Source organism: Microcebus murinus, chromosome 23, assembly GCF_040939455.1.
Source record: "Microcebus murinus isolate Inina chromosome 23, M.murinus_Inina_mat1.0, whole genome shotgun sequence".
NCBI lineage: Eukaryota > Metazoa > Chordata > Mammalia > Primates > Cheirogaleidae > Microcebus > Microcebus murinus.
The window spans coordinates 15889037-15903947 of NC_134126.1; the positions used below are offsets into that span (position 1 = coordinate 15889037).

General features: G+C 56.6%; 1 protein-coding gene across 2 annotated transcripts in view; it reads right to left on the bottom strand.

The window, feature by feature from the left end:
- Positions 1 to 10202: 10202 nt before the first annotated feature.
- The window catches only part of KIAA1614 (KIAA1614 ortholog), a 36570-nt gene continuing 31861 nt past the window's right edge, over positions 10203 to 14911 (bottom strand). For both annotated transcript variants that reach the window (XM_012735338.3, XM_012735346.3), the window contains exon 10: positions 10203 to 11214. In XM_012735338.3, the coding sequence (XP_012590792.2) occupies positions 11021 to 11214 (194 nt within the window). In that variant the 3' untranslated portion in view covers positions 10203 to 11020. The remainder of the gene's footprint in view (positions 11215 to 14911) is intronic.

Consider the following 14911-nt stretch of genomic DNA (forward strand, 5'->3'; position numbering starts at 1 on the left):
GGATCCCAGTGGTAAACAGCCTTCCCCTGACCCCACCCCCCAACACACACCAGGACAGTCAGAGCTAGAACCGTAAGGACTCAGACCTCCAGACCTCCCGAGAAAACTTTTTAAAAAACACAGTGCTTTTCCTGTTATACCAAACCAACCACCTCTGTTAACCATTTTCTTATTCTTTTTCTACTGGCTAAATATCACTACGGTATCCCCCTTCTCGGTGGGGCGTGGGGTATATTCCAAGGCACCCCGGGGATTCCTGAAACCTTGGGACCCAGTTACGGTCAGTTCTGTCCATGTCTCCCACCCGCAAATGGAATGCCTTTTCCATCTTAAGGGAGCACTTAGCACTGCAGCCTCAACTTTTGCAGTTTGAGGTGCAGCAGCAAAACTAGCAGGGATTTTTTTTCCTTCTTCATAATTCTAGGGATAGAAGATTCCTTCTTACCGTAGAGCTTAGCAACCTCAGCAGTGTTCTTTTTTCCATACTTAAGGTGAGAACTTTCACTTTTTCAGTTAAAGGAAGCACTCTATGGCTTCTCTTTCGCATATCCGAATTGCCAAGTCACTACTCTTGCTCTTTGGGGCCATTATTAAGTAAAATAAGATGACTTGACCACAAGCCCTGCCACACGGTGACAGTGGATCTGATAACCTAGATGGCCATTAAGTGACTCACAGGCAGGTAGCATCCACACATGTGAATACGCCAGACAAAGTGATGATTCGTGTCCCTGGCAGGGACTGTGTGACATCATGCTACCCAGAATATTTAAAACTCATCAGTTGTGTATTTTTGGAATTTTCCATTTAATCATTTTGGACCAAGATTGACCTCTGGTAACTGAAACCTTGGGCAGCAATACCTCGGATAAGGGATGACTACTGTCGATACGTTGTGGAACAGCTAAATCTAGCTAATTAACAACCGCATCAGCTCCCGTAGTTATAAAGGTGGCCTTTCTTTAATGTCCAGCTGCCCTTACCCACCTCCCAGCCTTCAAAAATATGCTTATGCTTAAAATAATGAGATCTTATTCTTTTCTTTTGGGGCCCAAATTGGTCCCTTGTACGTAAAAGAGGATGCCGTTCTCACCTGTTTACTACTTGGTAATGCTCGCTGGAAGCTGCTGTCTGGTGTAGAATCCAGAAACCCAAGAGAGCTTTGAGTAGAGTAGAGCTGTCCTTCAGACCTCAGTAGCTCTACTGGGAATCTCATGACTGAAGCCAGTGCTTGCAAACCCAGGGTGAGGGTGAAACTCCAAAATAGCTCAGTTCTGTAGTTACTGTCTTTAAGGGCAGACTCAGAGGGACGTGAGATCATTTAGCTCGTTAGAGGGGAAACAATCACCGCTCATTGCAGCACACACGGAAGTCATGGGCACTTTGTATTCTCCACTCGGCCATTGGGAACTGCACGCTCTCTGGGACAAGCCACTTTAAGCCGACCTCAGCCATATCCCTGGAGTAGACTAACAGGACCTTGGCATGCTTACTCCTCACAACGGGCTGTGTGATGTGGTTTGCTTTTTGGATAATCACTGAAGCTTTGAAAGTTGTAGTGGCATCTTGGACAGGCTGCTGCAATCTATATTGTCTGGGAGTTCGTTACATTATAGTCTCTTTACTCAGAGAGATACGGGGGTGGGTGCTGAGGAAGAAACTTGGGACTTGGTTTCCCTCTGCCGTGAGCTAACATGTTGGTGCTGTTTCCTTCTGACACTACATTTGTCCAGAAGTGCCCCTCCCCGCAGCTGGGTTGATGTTGACTGTGCATAGACAGTGGCTGTTGGTGGCCTGCCCTACCTACTGCCTGAGTCCCACATGAACGTTTCCTGCACCTGGTTTGCCAGTTGCAGCCAGACCCTTGTAAGAGAGTATTTTACCAATTTGTTTCAAGTTACAAGTTATCAAAGCTGGAGGCCACTTGGTTATTCAGGAGGCTGTTAGGACTAAGACAACCCAGCCTTGGTCAGACAACCCTGACCAAGGCCCCATTCCCTGGCCTTATTGGCAGCCCAGCCCTCCGCTCCTGCCAAGTTGTCTGCCCTGGGGTGGCACCAAGTTCAGGGTTGTTCTTTCCTGTTCTGCAGAAAGTAGATTTTAGCCGAGTTGGTACTACTGAAAGGCAAGTGTGACCCAGTAGTCCAGGTCTGTTCTGGGAGAAGCAGATGTCTTCATCCTCAGGAAAATAGAGTATCTGTGCCCTGTCATCTGTGTGGGTGAGGGGACAGCCAGGTGTCCCACTAATAAGTGTTTGGAACTGCTTTTAGCTCCCCGTGGTGATCACTTCCTAACTGATACAGGCGGGCTCAGCACTCCACAAACAGACTTCAGAGAATGCTGGGGTGTGGGGTGGCCTTGAAACCATCTAGGAACCGACCAAAGAATCCAAGCTGTAAATGGTTATGGATTCAGTGTTTCTAAGTAGAAATATGCTTTCACTGGCTCATTGTAATTAGAAATTAGTGCAATTCAAAAACAGAATGTATAATGCATGACAAAACTCAGCAGGAATAAACCATTATATTTTTTCCAAGGATAGATAAACTTACAGTGTTTTAATTTTAAATAATTAGAAGGTACACACTGAAGAAGTGGGATCAGGAATTAGAATTGCAAATGCCTGGGTGATTTCCAGATGGTGCCTCCCCTCCGCATAATGAGAGGGGGCCGGAGCCGGTGCCAGAAGTTTACAGCCCCAGGCCACATGCAGATCTTTGTTTCCTCTACTTGGTGGGTCTCCAGGTGTGGGGCGGAGCCAGTGGCTTCATCACCTGGGAACTGTTAGAAATGCCAATTCTCAGGCCCCTTCGACCCACTGAATGAATCTCCAGCTCTGGGTGGGCGCTGCAGGCTTTTCAGCAGGGCCCCAGGGGCTTCTGCTGCGGCTCCAGTGCTCCACTCTGAGAAGCAGTGCAACAGCGTCTCCAGCTTTAGATTTCACAGTGAAATCTCTCTGCAAAAGAAAACGTCATCCATGGCTTTGATTGTAATCCTGATGTGAACTAAAATTGGATGATGCTATAAACTTACAAAAAGAAAAAATCTTATGTAAAATAAAACCAAAAACTCAATTAGCCATCCTTAAAAGTGATACTTTTACACCCTGAAGTCCATCAGGAATGTTTCTTATTTCTACTCTTGAAATCATGTGTAAAGAATATTTCCCAGTACTAAACAGAAATGGAGAGACCATGAGCTTTGTCCTGGGTGTTTTTTATTTGGCTAATTAATTGGTTGTTTCTTGTTTTTGGTTTTAGTTGCTTTTGTACCTAACCCAGCTCCCTCCCTCTCCTCCCACCCCCACTAATAAAAGACAAGTGCATCTGCCTGGGGTAGGAAATGTTTGTGACTGCTGGACAATCTGAATTATAAATTGTGCTTTCTTGCACTGAGAAAGTTATGTGAATGCTTATCCCCAAAATAACCATTCTATGTATTTAAAATATCACATAGTCGAGAGTTTCAGTTGTGGCAAGGAGCCTGGGGGAGCAGACTAGAACACAAAGGAACTGAGTCCTTCATCCTGGCTTACAGAAGTGCTGACAAACACGGACACTGGCCGGCTGAGCTGGTAGTTGGAGGAGCCTGCCGCGAGTTCTGTGTGGGAGAAGGCGTCTGGGCAGAGATCGCTGTCATTCCGTTTGCCACCATTATCCTCACTGGTACTAACCGAGGGCCTTCCGTGCGCCAGGCACCGCGCTAAGTGCTTTCTCTGTGTTAACACGTAATGCTTAAGATGCCAAGTCTCATCTGTTGCTTCAAATCTGCAGATGAGGATACTGGGACACAGAGAAGTCATTTCCCAAGGTCACACAGCTGGTAAGAAGCCACCAGCTGTGTGTCCCCAGGGGCTCGCACACAAAGTGGCTTGTCAGTGCTTCCTAAGTGCTCAGCCTGATTTCTCCCAAAGCTGTACCAACTGGGTAGAACGGTAAGGGCCGGTAAACTACTGACCAGCCCCACTAGGGAAACAAGTACCGATTTTGAGAGTTGGGGTTGTATTGATGCCCTGATAGAAGCAGATCACCTCCTCCCAGCCCCGGGAGAAGCATGACTGCGAGGCTCTGGGCGGAGGGAGACAGTTTGCAAGGCGGAGGGGTCGGGTCCCATCAGCGCCCTGATTCCACCCTGGCACTGCTGTGCAGCGAAATGTGGTGTGCTGTCATCAGAAGGTCCCGCTGGCTGCAAGTCTCACTCAGGTCAAACTCGGGTTAAAAATGTTAAAAGGCAAGACTGGAGGCAAAAATGAGACTCACAGGCAGGGAAGGACTGCCCATGCTGCCACAATAGGTCACTGTCCAAGAGGACAAATTTCAAATCAATAAAGCATCCTTGGCACTTCCCTCTGTCAGCTGGCTGGAAACAGGGCTGGCCTACACAGGTGCTGCCAGGCGGGACATTGGCCATGGCTCCTGCCTGTGCAGGTACAGGCAGAGCCTGAGCAAATGTCGCCCAGTCGTGCCTCTGAGAGGGGGTGATGGGCCCCAGAAGCCACTGTGGACGTGTGCTCCTGAATCCAACCTCTCTGACCTTCTAAAAATGATGTTTCCTCCTCCTCTCTCCCATCCCTCTCCCTAACACGCCATTAAATGCTTTGTCTGGTCACAGCGGTTCACACTGTATCTAAATAGTAAATATTTAGATATCTAAATAGTGATTCTTCTGGCCAATATTTGATGAGAATCTGGTGTTCTGGGCAGGTCTTTGACCAAGGGGTAAGTACACGGTGAAGGGCAAAACACTGTTTTCATTTAATTCTCACAATTTCCCAGGAGGGAAATACTGTTGAGGCCCATTTTACACCTGAAAACTGAGTCATGGACCAGTAGAGACATCTGCCCGTGGACACCGGCAAGTGGGAGGGTCAGGATGAGAGCGCAGGTCACACTGGACCGTACGAGGCCTCCCTTAAGAGAAAAAGGACGCCATGATTTGGCGTTGGGAAGCAGAGTCTCGCTAGGCCGTCCCTCTGACCTGAGAAACGGTAGAATAAGGCTGGGGGGAAGAGGAGTCAAAGCAGCTAAGGGAGTGTGGGTACCATTTGGCCTGGGCATGACCGTGTCACAGATGCTGTGAGCCTGCTGTGGAGTTCAAGAAATCTGCTGGGCCAGGATCTCAGGTCTGCCTCGCTGATCAAATGTTTTGGAGCTTTTGTTTATTTGGCTGGAAATACGCAAAAAGTAAGTGAGCCAAAGCCCTTATTGCATAAACCAAGAAAAGCCTGAAAACTCAGTCTGCAGAGCCCAGGATGAGCATGAAAATTGTGGCATCTGAGCGGGACTGCAGGCACTCCGTGTTCCTGAGTTTACCACCAGAGCCGGCTGGAGGCTGGTGAGCTTGGGGACCACAGGGGACCAGAGCTGGGAGCCTTTCTACTCCATAAGCGGAGTGGGGCCTCCTGCCTTGGGGCTTCCGTTGCAGCCCCCGCAGGCTGGCTTGTCTTTGTTCACAGCTGGAGCCGTCTCCTCCTGGGGATGTGGCATCCCAAGGGCAGGGCAGGCAGGCCTCTTCCCAGTGCCTGGCACCTGGCTAGACCCCTAGGGGCAGCTCCACACTGTGAGTAGGGGCCTGAGCCCAGACTGCAGAAGGACAAGACAAAGGCAGGCCCCGGGCAGCCTGGCATCCGCAGGAAGGCCCCGGCTCCCCTCCAGGACTGGCAGGGCAGCTGGCAAGCCCTGGCTGCGCGGGCCGAGTATCCGAGCCAGGCCCAGCAGCCCCTGCCTCGGGGGCCAGCACTCCGACCTGGCCAGACCTGCAGCCGGGGAGAGCTGGGCAGCTGCTTGCCAAGGAAGGCTGTTGCCATTTCTAAGCAGGTGCTCTGGCTCTGTAGGAAAGAGAAGCTTCACAGAGGACGCGGGGAGGGAGGGAGGGAAAGGGATCTGGTGACAGCAGGGCCTTTTGAATAGCCCCAGAACTAGCCTGGGGATTTGGGGTGGGAAATGGGTTGGCAGATGGACTCGGGAAGTCCAGGTGTTGCCAGGTAAGTTTGGTAGAAGATAAACAAGCAGTTCTCCCTGAAGAGAGTCACAAAGAGCCCTTGGTACAAGATCCCATGGGAGCTAAGGGGAGGGACCAGGTCCTCACGCAGGGTCCTAGAATGCTTCCCAGGACTGGCATCTCTAGTATCTTTGAAGGCTGCCAGTGGTTCGGTGGGGGGACGGGGAAGGGCATTCCGGCAAAGGCTCAGGATTAAGCGGAAGAGAATGGGTTGGGTGAATGAGCGGGTGGAGTTAGGGCTGGCAGGAAACGAGAGCCAACAACCAAAGCCCCTGCCAATGTGACCCATGTGCACATCCTGCTGCCCAGAGCCAATCTGGAGGACCAGGAAGTCCACAGTTATGTCACTGCACTCTTCTGGGTCACAGGCCTCTTGGTGACAGGGTCCTAGGATGGAGGATGCCTCTTCCCCCAGGAGCCAGGCTGGGAGGTTTCCTCAGCCTCCGGCAGGGGAACCTAGGAAGTAGGCTGGCAGAAGGGGGATGGGGCGCCGTGGCCGCCTCCCTGAGCCCTGGTCCCCAGAGTGTTCTGCCTCGCTTCAGAGCAAAGTCATGACCACACTTTAAAGTACAACTCACCACATGCACACAGAAGTGTTTCCTAAACAAAACCTACCTTTGCCTTGTGCGAAGCAGGCTGATATTTTCTATCCTGTTTCTATTCTTTTTTTTTTTAAATTAAATGATGGTTTCAACCCCAAAATTGCTTAATTGATGGCCCTCGCGTGAGCTGTGCGTGCCGCTGGGAAACACTGCTCTGCAAAGTGAGCCGCCCGCGCTCCCCCAGCGCGCACCCACTTCCTGGAAGGGAAGCGGAAGCGGAGCCCAGACGCCCCCAAGGGCGCAGAGCCCAGAGGGGCCCAGCAGGGCGGAAGGGCAGGCTGGGAGTCTCAGAGCACGGGGTTCAAATCCAGCCTCCGCTATTATATGCTGCTGTGACCTTGGATACGTGATTTAACCCTTGAGCTTAAGACTCCTTTGTAACTCAGAGATAAATTCTCATATTCATAATCTCCCTCTCTCCCACCCCTTCTCTGGCAGAGCTGCTGTGTGGATTCAGGATTGTGTCCTTAATGGCCCCAGCAGAACTCTTAGAATATTCGCGGATCGGGCAGGGCAGGGCCAGCGATGGCATAAGGACTGCACCTCCCTGCATTCCCAGGTTCTCACTGGTTTCCCCAAGTTGAGCCTGCGACTTCTCTGGCATGCCTGAGATCTGGGGACCCTGCATACACAGGGCACTCACTCCTGCACGCCCAGCTTTCGCCGCACACGGACGGATGTGCGAGTCCCTGGGTCCCGTTTTCCCTCCCATCCCCCGCCCCCCTCCCACCCAGCTCGTCCTCCCTGCCTGGCCTCTCAGCAGGGCCTGGCATGTGTTGTGCCCTGCTCTGCCCTCCTGCGTCCCCCAACCCTGCGTTCCTCAAGGCAAAGTGACAGCCGCATCACCCCACCTCTCCCGGGGTGCCGGTGCCGAGCTGTGTGTGTGGTAGGGGGGCGTCAAACCGGCTCCAGCCCCCCCTGTGGCTCTGAGTAGCCCGTGACCCCAGGCCCTGCCTCGCGGAAGTGGCCTTGGCACAAAGGCCGCGAGGTCCCCAGGTGGCGCCGTGGGCCCGATGCCCTCTCCACGCCCGCAGGCGCGGAGGCAGAGGCGGCGCGCAGACCTCGGCGGGCGGGGCGCGACAAAGGCTGGCAGGACGTGGTGCGGCAGGGACCCTCCGGGGCGGCCGCGTGGCCAGGAGGGCGCAGCTGGCGCGGAGCAGGCGGTGCAGAGCGAACCCGCTGCCTGCTGCCTGCAGGGACAGCCGCGCTGCTGTCCCGACTTGCAGGCGGCACCAGTGTCACAGCAAAGTGGCCTCTGTAGTGCTGGGGGTGTGGGCGGCCAAGCCAGCGCGCAGTCACCTCCTGGTCACAGGGCGGGCGACAGACCTAAGACCTCCCTCCCAGGACAACAAGGAGCCGTGAAGAGGTGGCTGCTCCTGCTGGTGGCTTCTGAAATTGCCACGCACACCTCCCCCCACGCCACCCCCACCCCCCCGCCAAGGGGACTGACATGTCCGAGGCAAAGGTAGTGCCACTTTCTGTTCCGTGTAGTCCCCATGTCTGGTGCCTTCTGTGAACCGCGGAAGGTCATACCAGATGCAGGGGGCACCCACAGCTTTGCACGTGGCCGTTTCTGTTCTGTGTCCCAGCGCCCGCGCCCCCGCTGAGTCCCGACTCATTGTACAAAACCCCTGCTGGGCGCACCTCGTCGGTAAGCCTCCCTTCCCCGCGGTCACTGCCCCTCCCCGGCTGTCCCTGCCAGGCTCCAGGAGGCACCAGCTCCTCCTGCGCACCGTGTACCATGTTTGTGCGCCCGCCGGGACTGCAGCCGTTGGGGGCGAGCGGCTCTTTCCCACGTCGTCAGCTCTTGCCTGGCGCTGGCCTGGCCCTGGGTAGGAAACCCAAGTCTGGGTAGGAAGATTCTGAGGGTCCGGTGTGCCAGGCGGGGTTGGACCAGGCTTTCTAGGGCAGCAGCTCGCAGGCAGAGCAGATGGTGACCTGAGACAGGAGGCTAGAGGAACTGAGGTCCCCTCCCACCCACCCAGGCGGGGCCTCCAGCCTCAGTTTACCCTAGGGAGGAACTGGGATGCCTTGGAAAGAGATCACTGTTGGAGGTGGGGAGCCCCCACTGCTACCCTGAGTGCCTCCCTCCTGCCCCCCAACACCAAGCCTTTCCCGGCATGGGGCGGGGACTGCAGTGGGAAGAGTGGATAGCAGCGTGCCATGCCCTGTCCTTGCCAGTGAACGTGGTTCCCTACAGACGTAAAATGAAGACGGCGCGCAGGACACACCTGGCAGGACTATTTTAAGGACTAAATATGTCAAGCCCCCAGCACCTGGCGGGTAAGAGCCGCACATGCTGGATACTCGACGCCTTTTCCTGCCCCTCCCAGCCGCAAGCCCCCCACTCCCAATTCTTCCCAGCTGCGAAGGCAAGCTGTCCTTGCCACACACAGAACAGAGGTGTCCTGAGCCCCTAGAAGCTTTCTGCAATGTGACAGTCCTCCAGTTTTGCTATCTCAGTGTGAGGAATTGGGGTACAGGAGCTGCCAGGGTTCCCCCACACTTGTAGTTTCCTACTGCAGGACCATTTCTTCACTTTGGGGTGCCCCGGTGCCCTCTTCCCAGCCTCTGGCCCCAATGCTCACCTGCTAGACCCTCCTCATTCCTCCTTCACCCCTACCCAGTTGGCTCCAGAGCCCTGAAATCCCCTCACCCATGCCTCCAGGGCATAAGAGAGGGAGGGAGGGTTCTAACTGGCTCCTGCTGCCAAGGCCCTGGGCAGAGAACCCAGCCCCTCACTCTCCCCCACTCTCCCTCCTCCACTCTCCCCCTCCACAGTCCCCCACACTCCCTTGTACAGTCCCCCCTCCATTCTCCCCCTCCACAGGTCTCCCCTCCCCCCTCCATAGTCCCCCACACCCCCTTGTACAGTCCCCCCTCCATTCTCCCCCTCCACAGTCCCCCACACCCCCCCTGCACAGTCCCCCCTCCACTCTTCCCCTCCACAGGTCTCCCCTCCCCCCTCCACAGTCCCCCTCCACAGTTTTCCCCTACCCCCTGCACAGTCCCCCACACCCCCTGCACAGTCCCCCCTCCACTCTCCCCCTCCACAGTTCTCCCCTCCCCCCTCCACAGTTCTCCCCTCCCCCCTGCACAGTCCCCCCTCCACAGTTCTCCCCTCCCCCTCCAGTTCTCCCCTCCCCCCTCCACAGTCCCCCACACCCCTGCACAGTCCCCCCTCCAGTCTCCCCCTCCACACCCCTGAGGTTGCATCCTTACACTCCCATCACCCCCCTCACACCCTTGTCCTTGGGCCACATGCCTCCCTCAGTGTCCTTCCTGCCTGAAAAAGCTGCCCCTGACACTCATTTCAACCCCATTCTGCGGAGGGCTGTGTGGTTTAGGTTTGGGGTTGTTTTCTTCCCCCCAGAGCGGGCGCCCTGGCGAGTTCTACAAGGCCCTGGGCCTGAGCTGACCGCTCCCCAACTCCACCCTCCCTGCGGCCATAAACCCTCTGGGCTCCCCCTCCCGCCCAGGGGCTGCCTGGGGCTCCTGCGTCTGGCACTGGCGGAGCCCTGACCCTCGGGCAGCCCCCAGGCCTGTGCCCCATCCCGCAAGCCAGTGTCCAGCTCAGAACTCAGCAGCTCAGAGTGGAAGAAGCTTCAGCTTGGATTTTTAATAATTTAAGACTGACACACGCCATCCACTCCCACTGCCACCGCCCCTCGCAGCCACAGGCCTGCCTCCACCCTGGACACCAGCTCCAAGACAGAGGCCCTCGCAGGCCAGGCCGCAGGACGCCTCCGCCGGCAGCGGCAGGGGCAGGGGCAGGGCGCGGCGGGCTGGGTCCCGGCCACCACAGCCGCACTGCCCTGAAGTCGGTCTTGGTTTCCTTCTGTCACTTCAGTTGTATCCGTCATAAAGATTTCCCGGAATGTTTAGGGTTCTGGCTCCCAGATGTTCTCGCCCAGGAGGGACGCAAGCTCTGGTGTGGCCACGCGGTCCGAGTGCCGGTCGGGAGCATGCGTCAGGGCTGTAAGGCTGTCACTGCGGACACCTGCCCGCCACTGGGGGAACAGCAGGGGCTACGTGGCAGCGTGGAGGAACGTGGCGGGGACCGGAGGGCTCACAGCTAACGTGCCATCACCTGACCTTTGGCTCCGGAGTGCGGCCGGGGCGCTTTGGCGCGAGCGTCCAGGCAGGGAGGCTGCGCCCAGGCGCGAGTGGCAGTTGACGCCACCTCCGCTCAGGAGACCACAGACCCACACTCTCTTTCCCCAGTCCTGCATCAGTGGCCTTAAACACAATACGCAGAGAGCCTCCTTGCTTCCCGGGGGCCAGTCAACCACAGAAGCCCTCCACAGCCCACGGGTACAGAGGCCACCAAGACCTATGTTTCTGTCACAAAGCAGCTCCGCGTAGCACATTCCCAGCCAGGGCGGCTCAGGGCTTCTGAGGGCAACAGCACTTCTGGGTCACCGTGGGGCAGGCCTCTGCCTCAGGACACGGATGGACAAGCTCTCCGAGTGGGCCAGGAGCTCCCTAATGTGCGCCACGCCCAGCCCCGCCACCTTGGCCCCGTTCACCTCCAGGATCTCGTCGCCCACCCCCAGCAGCCCCGAGTACAGCTTGGCCGTGCCCACGTCCGCCATCTCCTGCACGTAGATCCCTGCAAGGGAAAACGGGAGAACTGAGCAGATGAAACGCAAATCACACACACACACACACACACACACACACACACACACACACACACACACCGCGCCACCTCCCGACCACAGCTGGCCACACGCGCATGCAGCGAACTGCCTCAACGTGCAGCTTCATTCTAGATGCTGCTGAGTGCAGACAGTGCTTTCCACTGCTGTTATTCGTTTCTATCCCAGTGTGAGTGAGCTGACCTTATCTTTTCTGAAATGAGCTTCACTGTAGAACAGGGAGGAAAATAATCTTTAAAAATTAACAACAGTACCTACCAGGTGCCCGGTGCCGTGCTAGGTGGGACCGTAATGGGACCCAGCCCTGCCCTCCCGGACAGCGGAAGGCTGAGGCCAGATGGAAGCCACCTAGCTTCAGTGCCATCAAAGAAAGGACGGCCTCAGTCTTGCTCTGATGTGTTTCCTCACGTAGGATTTGTGGGCATCTGAGCCAAGGCCCAGGGAAAGTAAGAATTCTACCACGTATTTAAAAGCCGAGGTGGCTCCCTCTCCTCTTCTTTCCGCCCCTCCTCCACCCGAAAGAGGCCCCCCTGGCCAGCGCCACCATTCCCTGGGTCTAGAAGGGCCGAGCGTGAGCCGGGGGGGCCTGCTCTCTGCTTGTGTCTGGGCTCCGGCTCCCAGCGGAGCAGAGGCCCCGGCTCGGGCTGGCCAGAGAGTGTCCCCAGCCTCTTGTGGCCCCAGCTGAGGGGGCCCCTGCGGCTGCAAGCCTGTCCAATCCCCTGGGCTGCTCCCAGCTGACAGAAGACAGCCTGTCAGCCTCCTGGGGCAGGCTGTCCCCAGGAGGGCTGCAGCCCCCACTGCCATGCTTCATGCTGGGGTCACAGGGTCTGAGGGCACAGCCCAGTGTGCCACAGGACTGCAGGGCACACGCCGGTGTGGCTGCCAGCAGGATTCACCAGCGCACTCGGCCTGCCCCAGACACCCCCACTGTCCCCAGCCAGACGGGCCAGCCCACATTAAACACGTGAGGCAACTGCTCCCCTGTCACTGCCTCCACTTCCTTTGCCTAGAATCAGGGTCTTAGTGGGGCCCTAAAAGGTCTGGTCTCCTTTGTCAATGTCTGCCTCGACATTGGGACTGGTGCAAGTCCTCTCTCTGGTCCGCCCAGCCCTGGAGGAGCTTGGTGCAGCCCGGCTTCTGGTCCCCACGGAGGTCAGCCTTTTCAGAGCCCACCCTCTGGGGCTTGGGTGTGAAAATGCATCCTCCACCGAGACCCCTGCAGGTTTGCAGCTCTGGTCTAGCAAATCCAGCCCCAGCACGTTCCCTGCCCCTGCTCCTTCCAGCTTCTCTGCCACGCTGGGCCTTTTCTGCGGGGCTCAGTGTCCCCTGACAAAGTATGTCTGTCACCTCGTGTGCACATTTTCTCTCACCCTGGCCCTATTTCTTGCCTTCTCTATCCGGAGTTTGAGCCGCCTGCCTGCCCTGTCTAGTGTTGGTGGCTCGGGGAGAGAGCAGGGGAGAACAGGTCCAGGGTGAGCCCGGGGACATGGCTGCCGTACAGCAGGACGCGGGTGGGGACTAGTGACACAGCTCGAAGGACACTGCCATAGCTAGACCAGACGCTGAAGTCGCTCCGGCCATCTAGGGAGACCTGGGTAGGTTTCGCAACTGAAAGTCCTGACAAAAATATGACAGAGACTGGTGCTGTAGGCAGTCATTGTCTGCTGGACGTGGCCTTTGTCAGGACGCGTGATCTGTCACAGGCAAGTAGAAGCCAAGGCAAAGCCTGCCGTGCGCGTGGGCTCACACAGAGTAAGTGGCCGCAAGTGAACTTACTTGCAGTGAGTTCAAGTAAGTTCTTGAACCAGCCCCAGCTCTCGGCTCGCGGAGGCGACCTTGGGCTGTAGGAGGGCGGCATGTGGCAAGGAAGGCCTGGCACCGAGCACGCTTCTTGTGTGTGGGGATCCCTGTGCGACATCCAGGGGCCACTGTGGCAGCAGGGCCAGGACAGCACCGGCAGGGCAGGGGAGAGCTGGCGCCAGCCCAGGTGAGGCCACCCGGGGAGCCCGGGGTCACTAGAGACCTCTGCCCATCAGAGCTCTGCGACAGGTGAAGGGGGAGAGGCTCCACCACCTACGAAGAGGCCAAGAGGGACCTGGGGGGAGGCCGCGGGGGCAGAGTGCAGAGTGCGATGCCCTGTCGTAGACGTTCCCAGGCTGACGGATGAATGCAGATCACGCTGGTCCCTGTCTGGGGTTCTGTCCCCAAACACACCTTCTCTTTCTGAAGAGGGAAGGGAAGAGACGAGCCAGGCACTGTCCTGTACCCCTTACCAAATGTTCCGTATGACTCCGGGTAGCTTTTATTATCTTCCTTTGTCAGATTGGGGAACTGGGGCTCAGAGGGAGTGAGTCACCTACTCAAGGTCACACAGCCAGCAGAGGTGCTGGAGGACAAACCTGCTATGTTGTCTGCTATGTTGTCGGCGGGTGGCCGGCAGCCTGGGGAGTATTTTCTGATGATCAGTCTGTGTTCCCAAATGCCACCTCCCTGTGAGGACAGGCATTTGACTCTCCTGAGGTCTAGAGTGGGGAGAGATCTGTCCTCTCTTCCTCCCACGCTCATGTCTAATCCGTCAGCAAACTCAGGCAAAACTACCTTCAAATCAACCGGAATCCACCCGCTTGTCACCATTTCCATGGCCACCGTCTCTCCTGGACTACTGCAATAGCTTTAAAACTGGGCTTCCTGGCTGTAGCGTCGTCTGTCCCGCTAGAGTCCGTTCTCAACAGCATCAGCAGCCCTGTTGCAGGCGGACATCAGAGTGCCCGTCCTCCGCTTAGAGCCCTCCCGTGGCTTCCGTCTCACTCGGCAGAAAGCCAAAGCCCCTCGCAGGGGCACAGCCCGCCACCCTGAGCCCAGCTCCTTCCACCCCTGCCCCACTCTGCAATGTCCAGCCTGATCCCACCGCAGTTCCTCCAACAAGCCAAACTCGCCCCCACCACAGGGCCTTTGCACTTGCTGTCCGCACAGACTGGAGTGCTCTCCCCAGACCCACACGTGGCTCCTCCCTCAGTCCATCCACATCTCTGCTTGTGTGTCATCTTCTCAGAAAGCCACCCCACCCTCCTGTCTATGGGAGCAGCTGCCGTGCCTGCTGTATCTGTGTGTTTCTCAGCATTCTCCCTGTCTGACACAAGCAACACATAACGTGTAAGCGTATACTGTCTGTGGATGCGGTCTAGCTCCCCCGCTGGAACGTATGCTCATGAGGACAGGGACTTCGCTGCATTGACTGCTGTATCCCTAATATCTTCAACACGTAGCAAGTGCACAGTGTGTATTCGCTGAAACAGGGAATGATGGAACAAACACAAAAACTCATGCTGAAGTCTGCAAATGTGGCAGCAGGCAGATTTTTTTCCAGGCTAAACAACTCTGACCCAGGAGATCAAAGCGCAGAGCCAGCTCTCCCCAGCGGAGCCGGCCACAGCAGGCCGCTGAGCGCTCTCTGTGTGTGTCTCCCTTCTCCTTCCTTCCTCTCCCCTCCTTCCCCACCCCAGCACAGCGGCTCTCCCTCCCTACTCCTCTCACCAGGAATATGGTTCGGGGTCCCTTGCCCTGAGGTGCACTCTGGACCACAGACGTGGGGTAAGGACTCATGGAGGGGGCGAGGCTGAGAACGGGTGCAATGGGGAGTGATGTCCC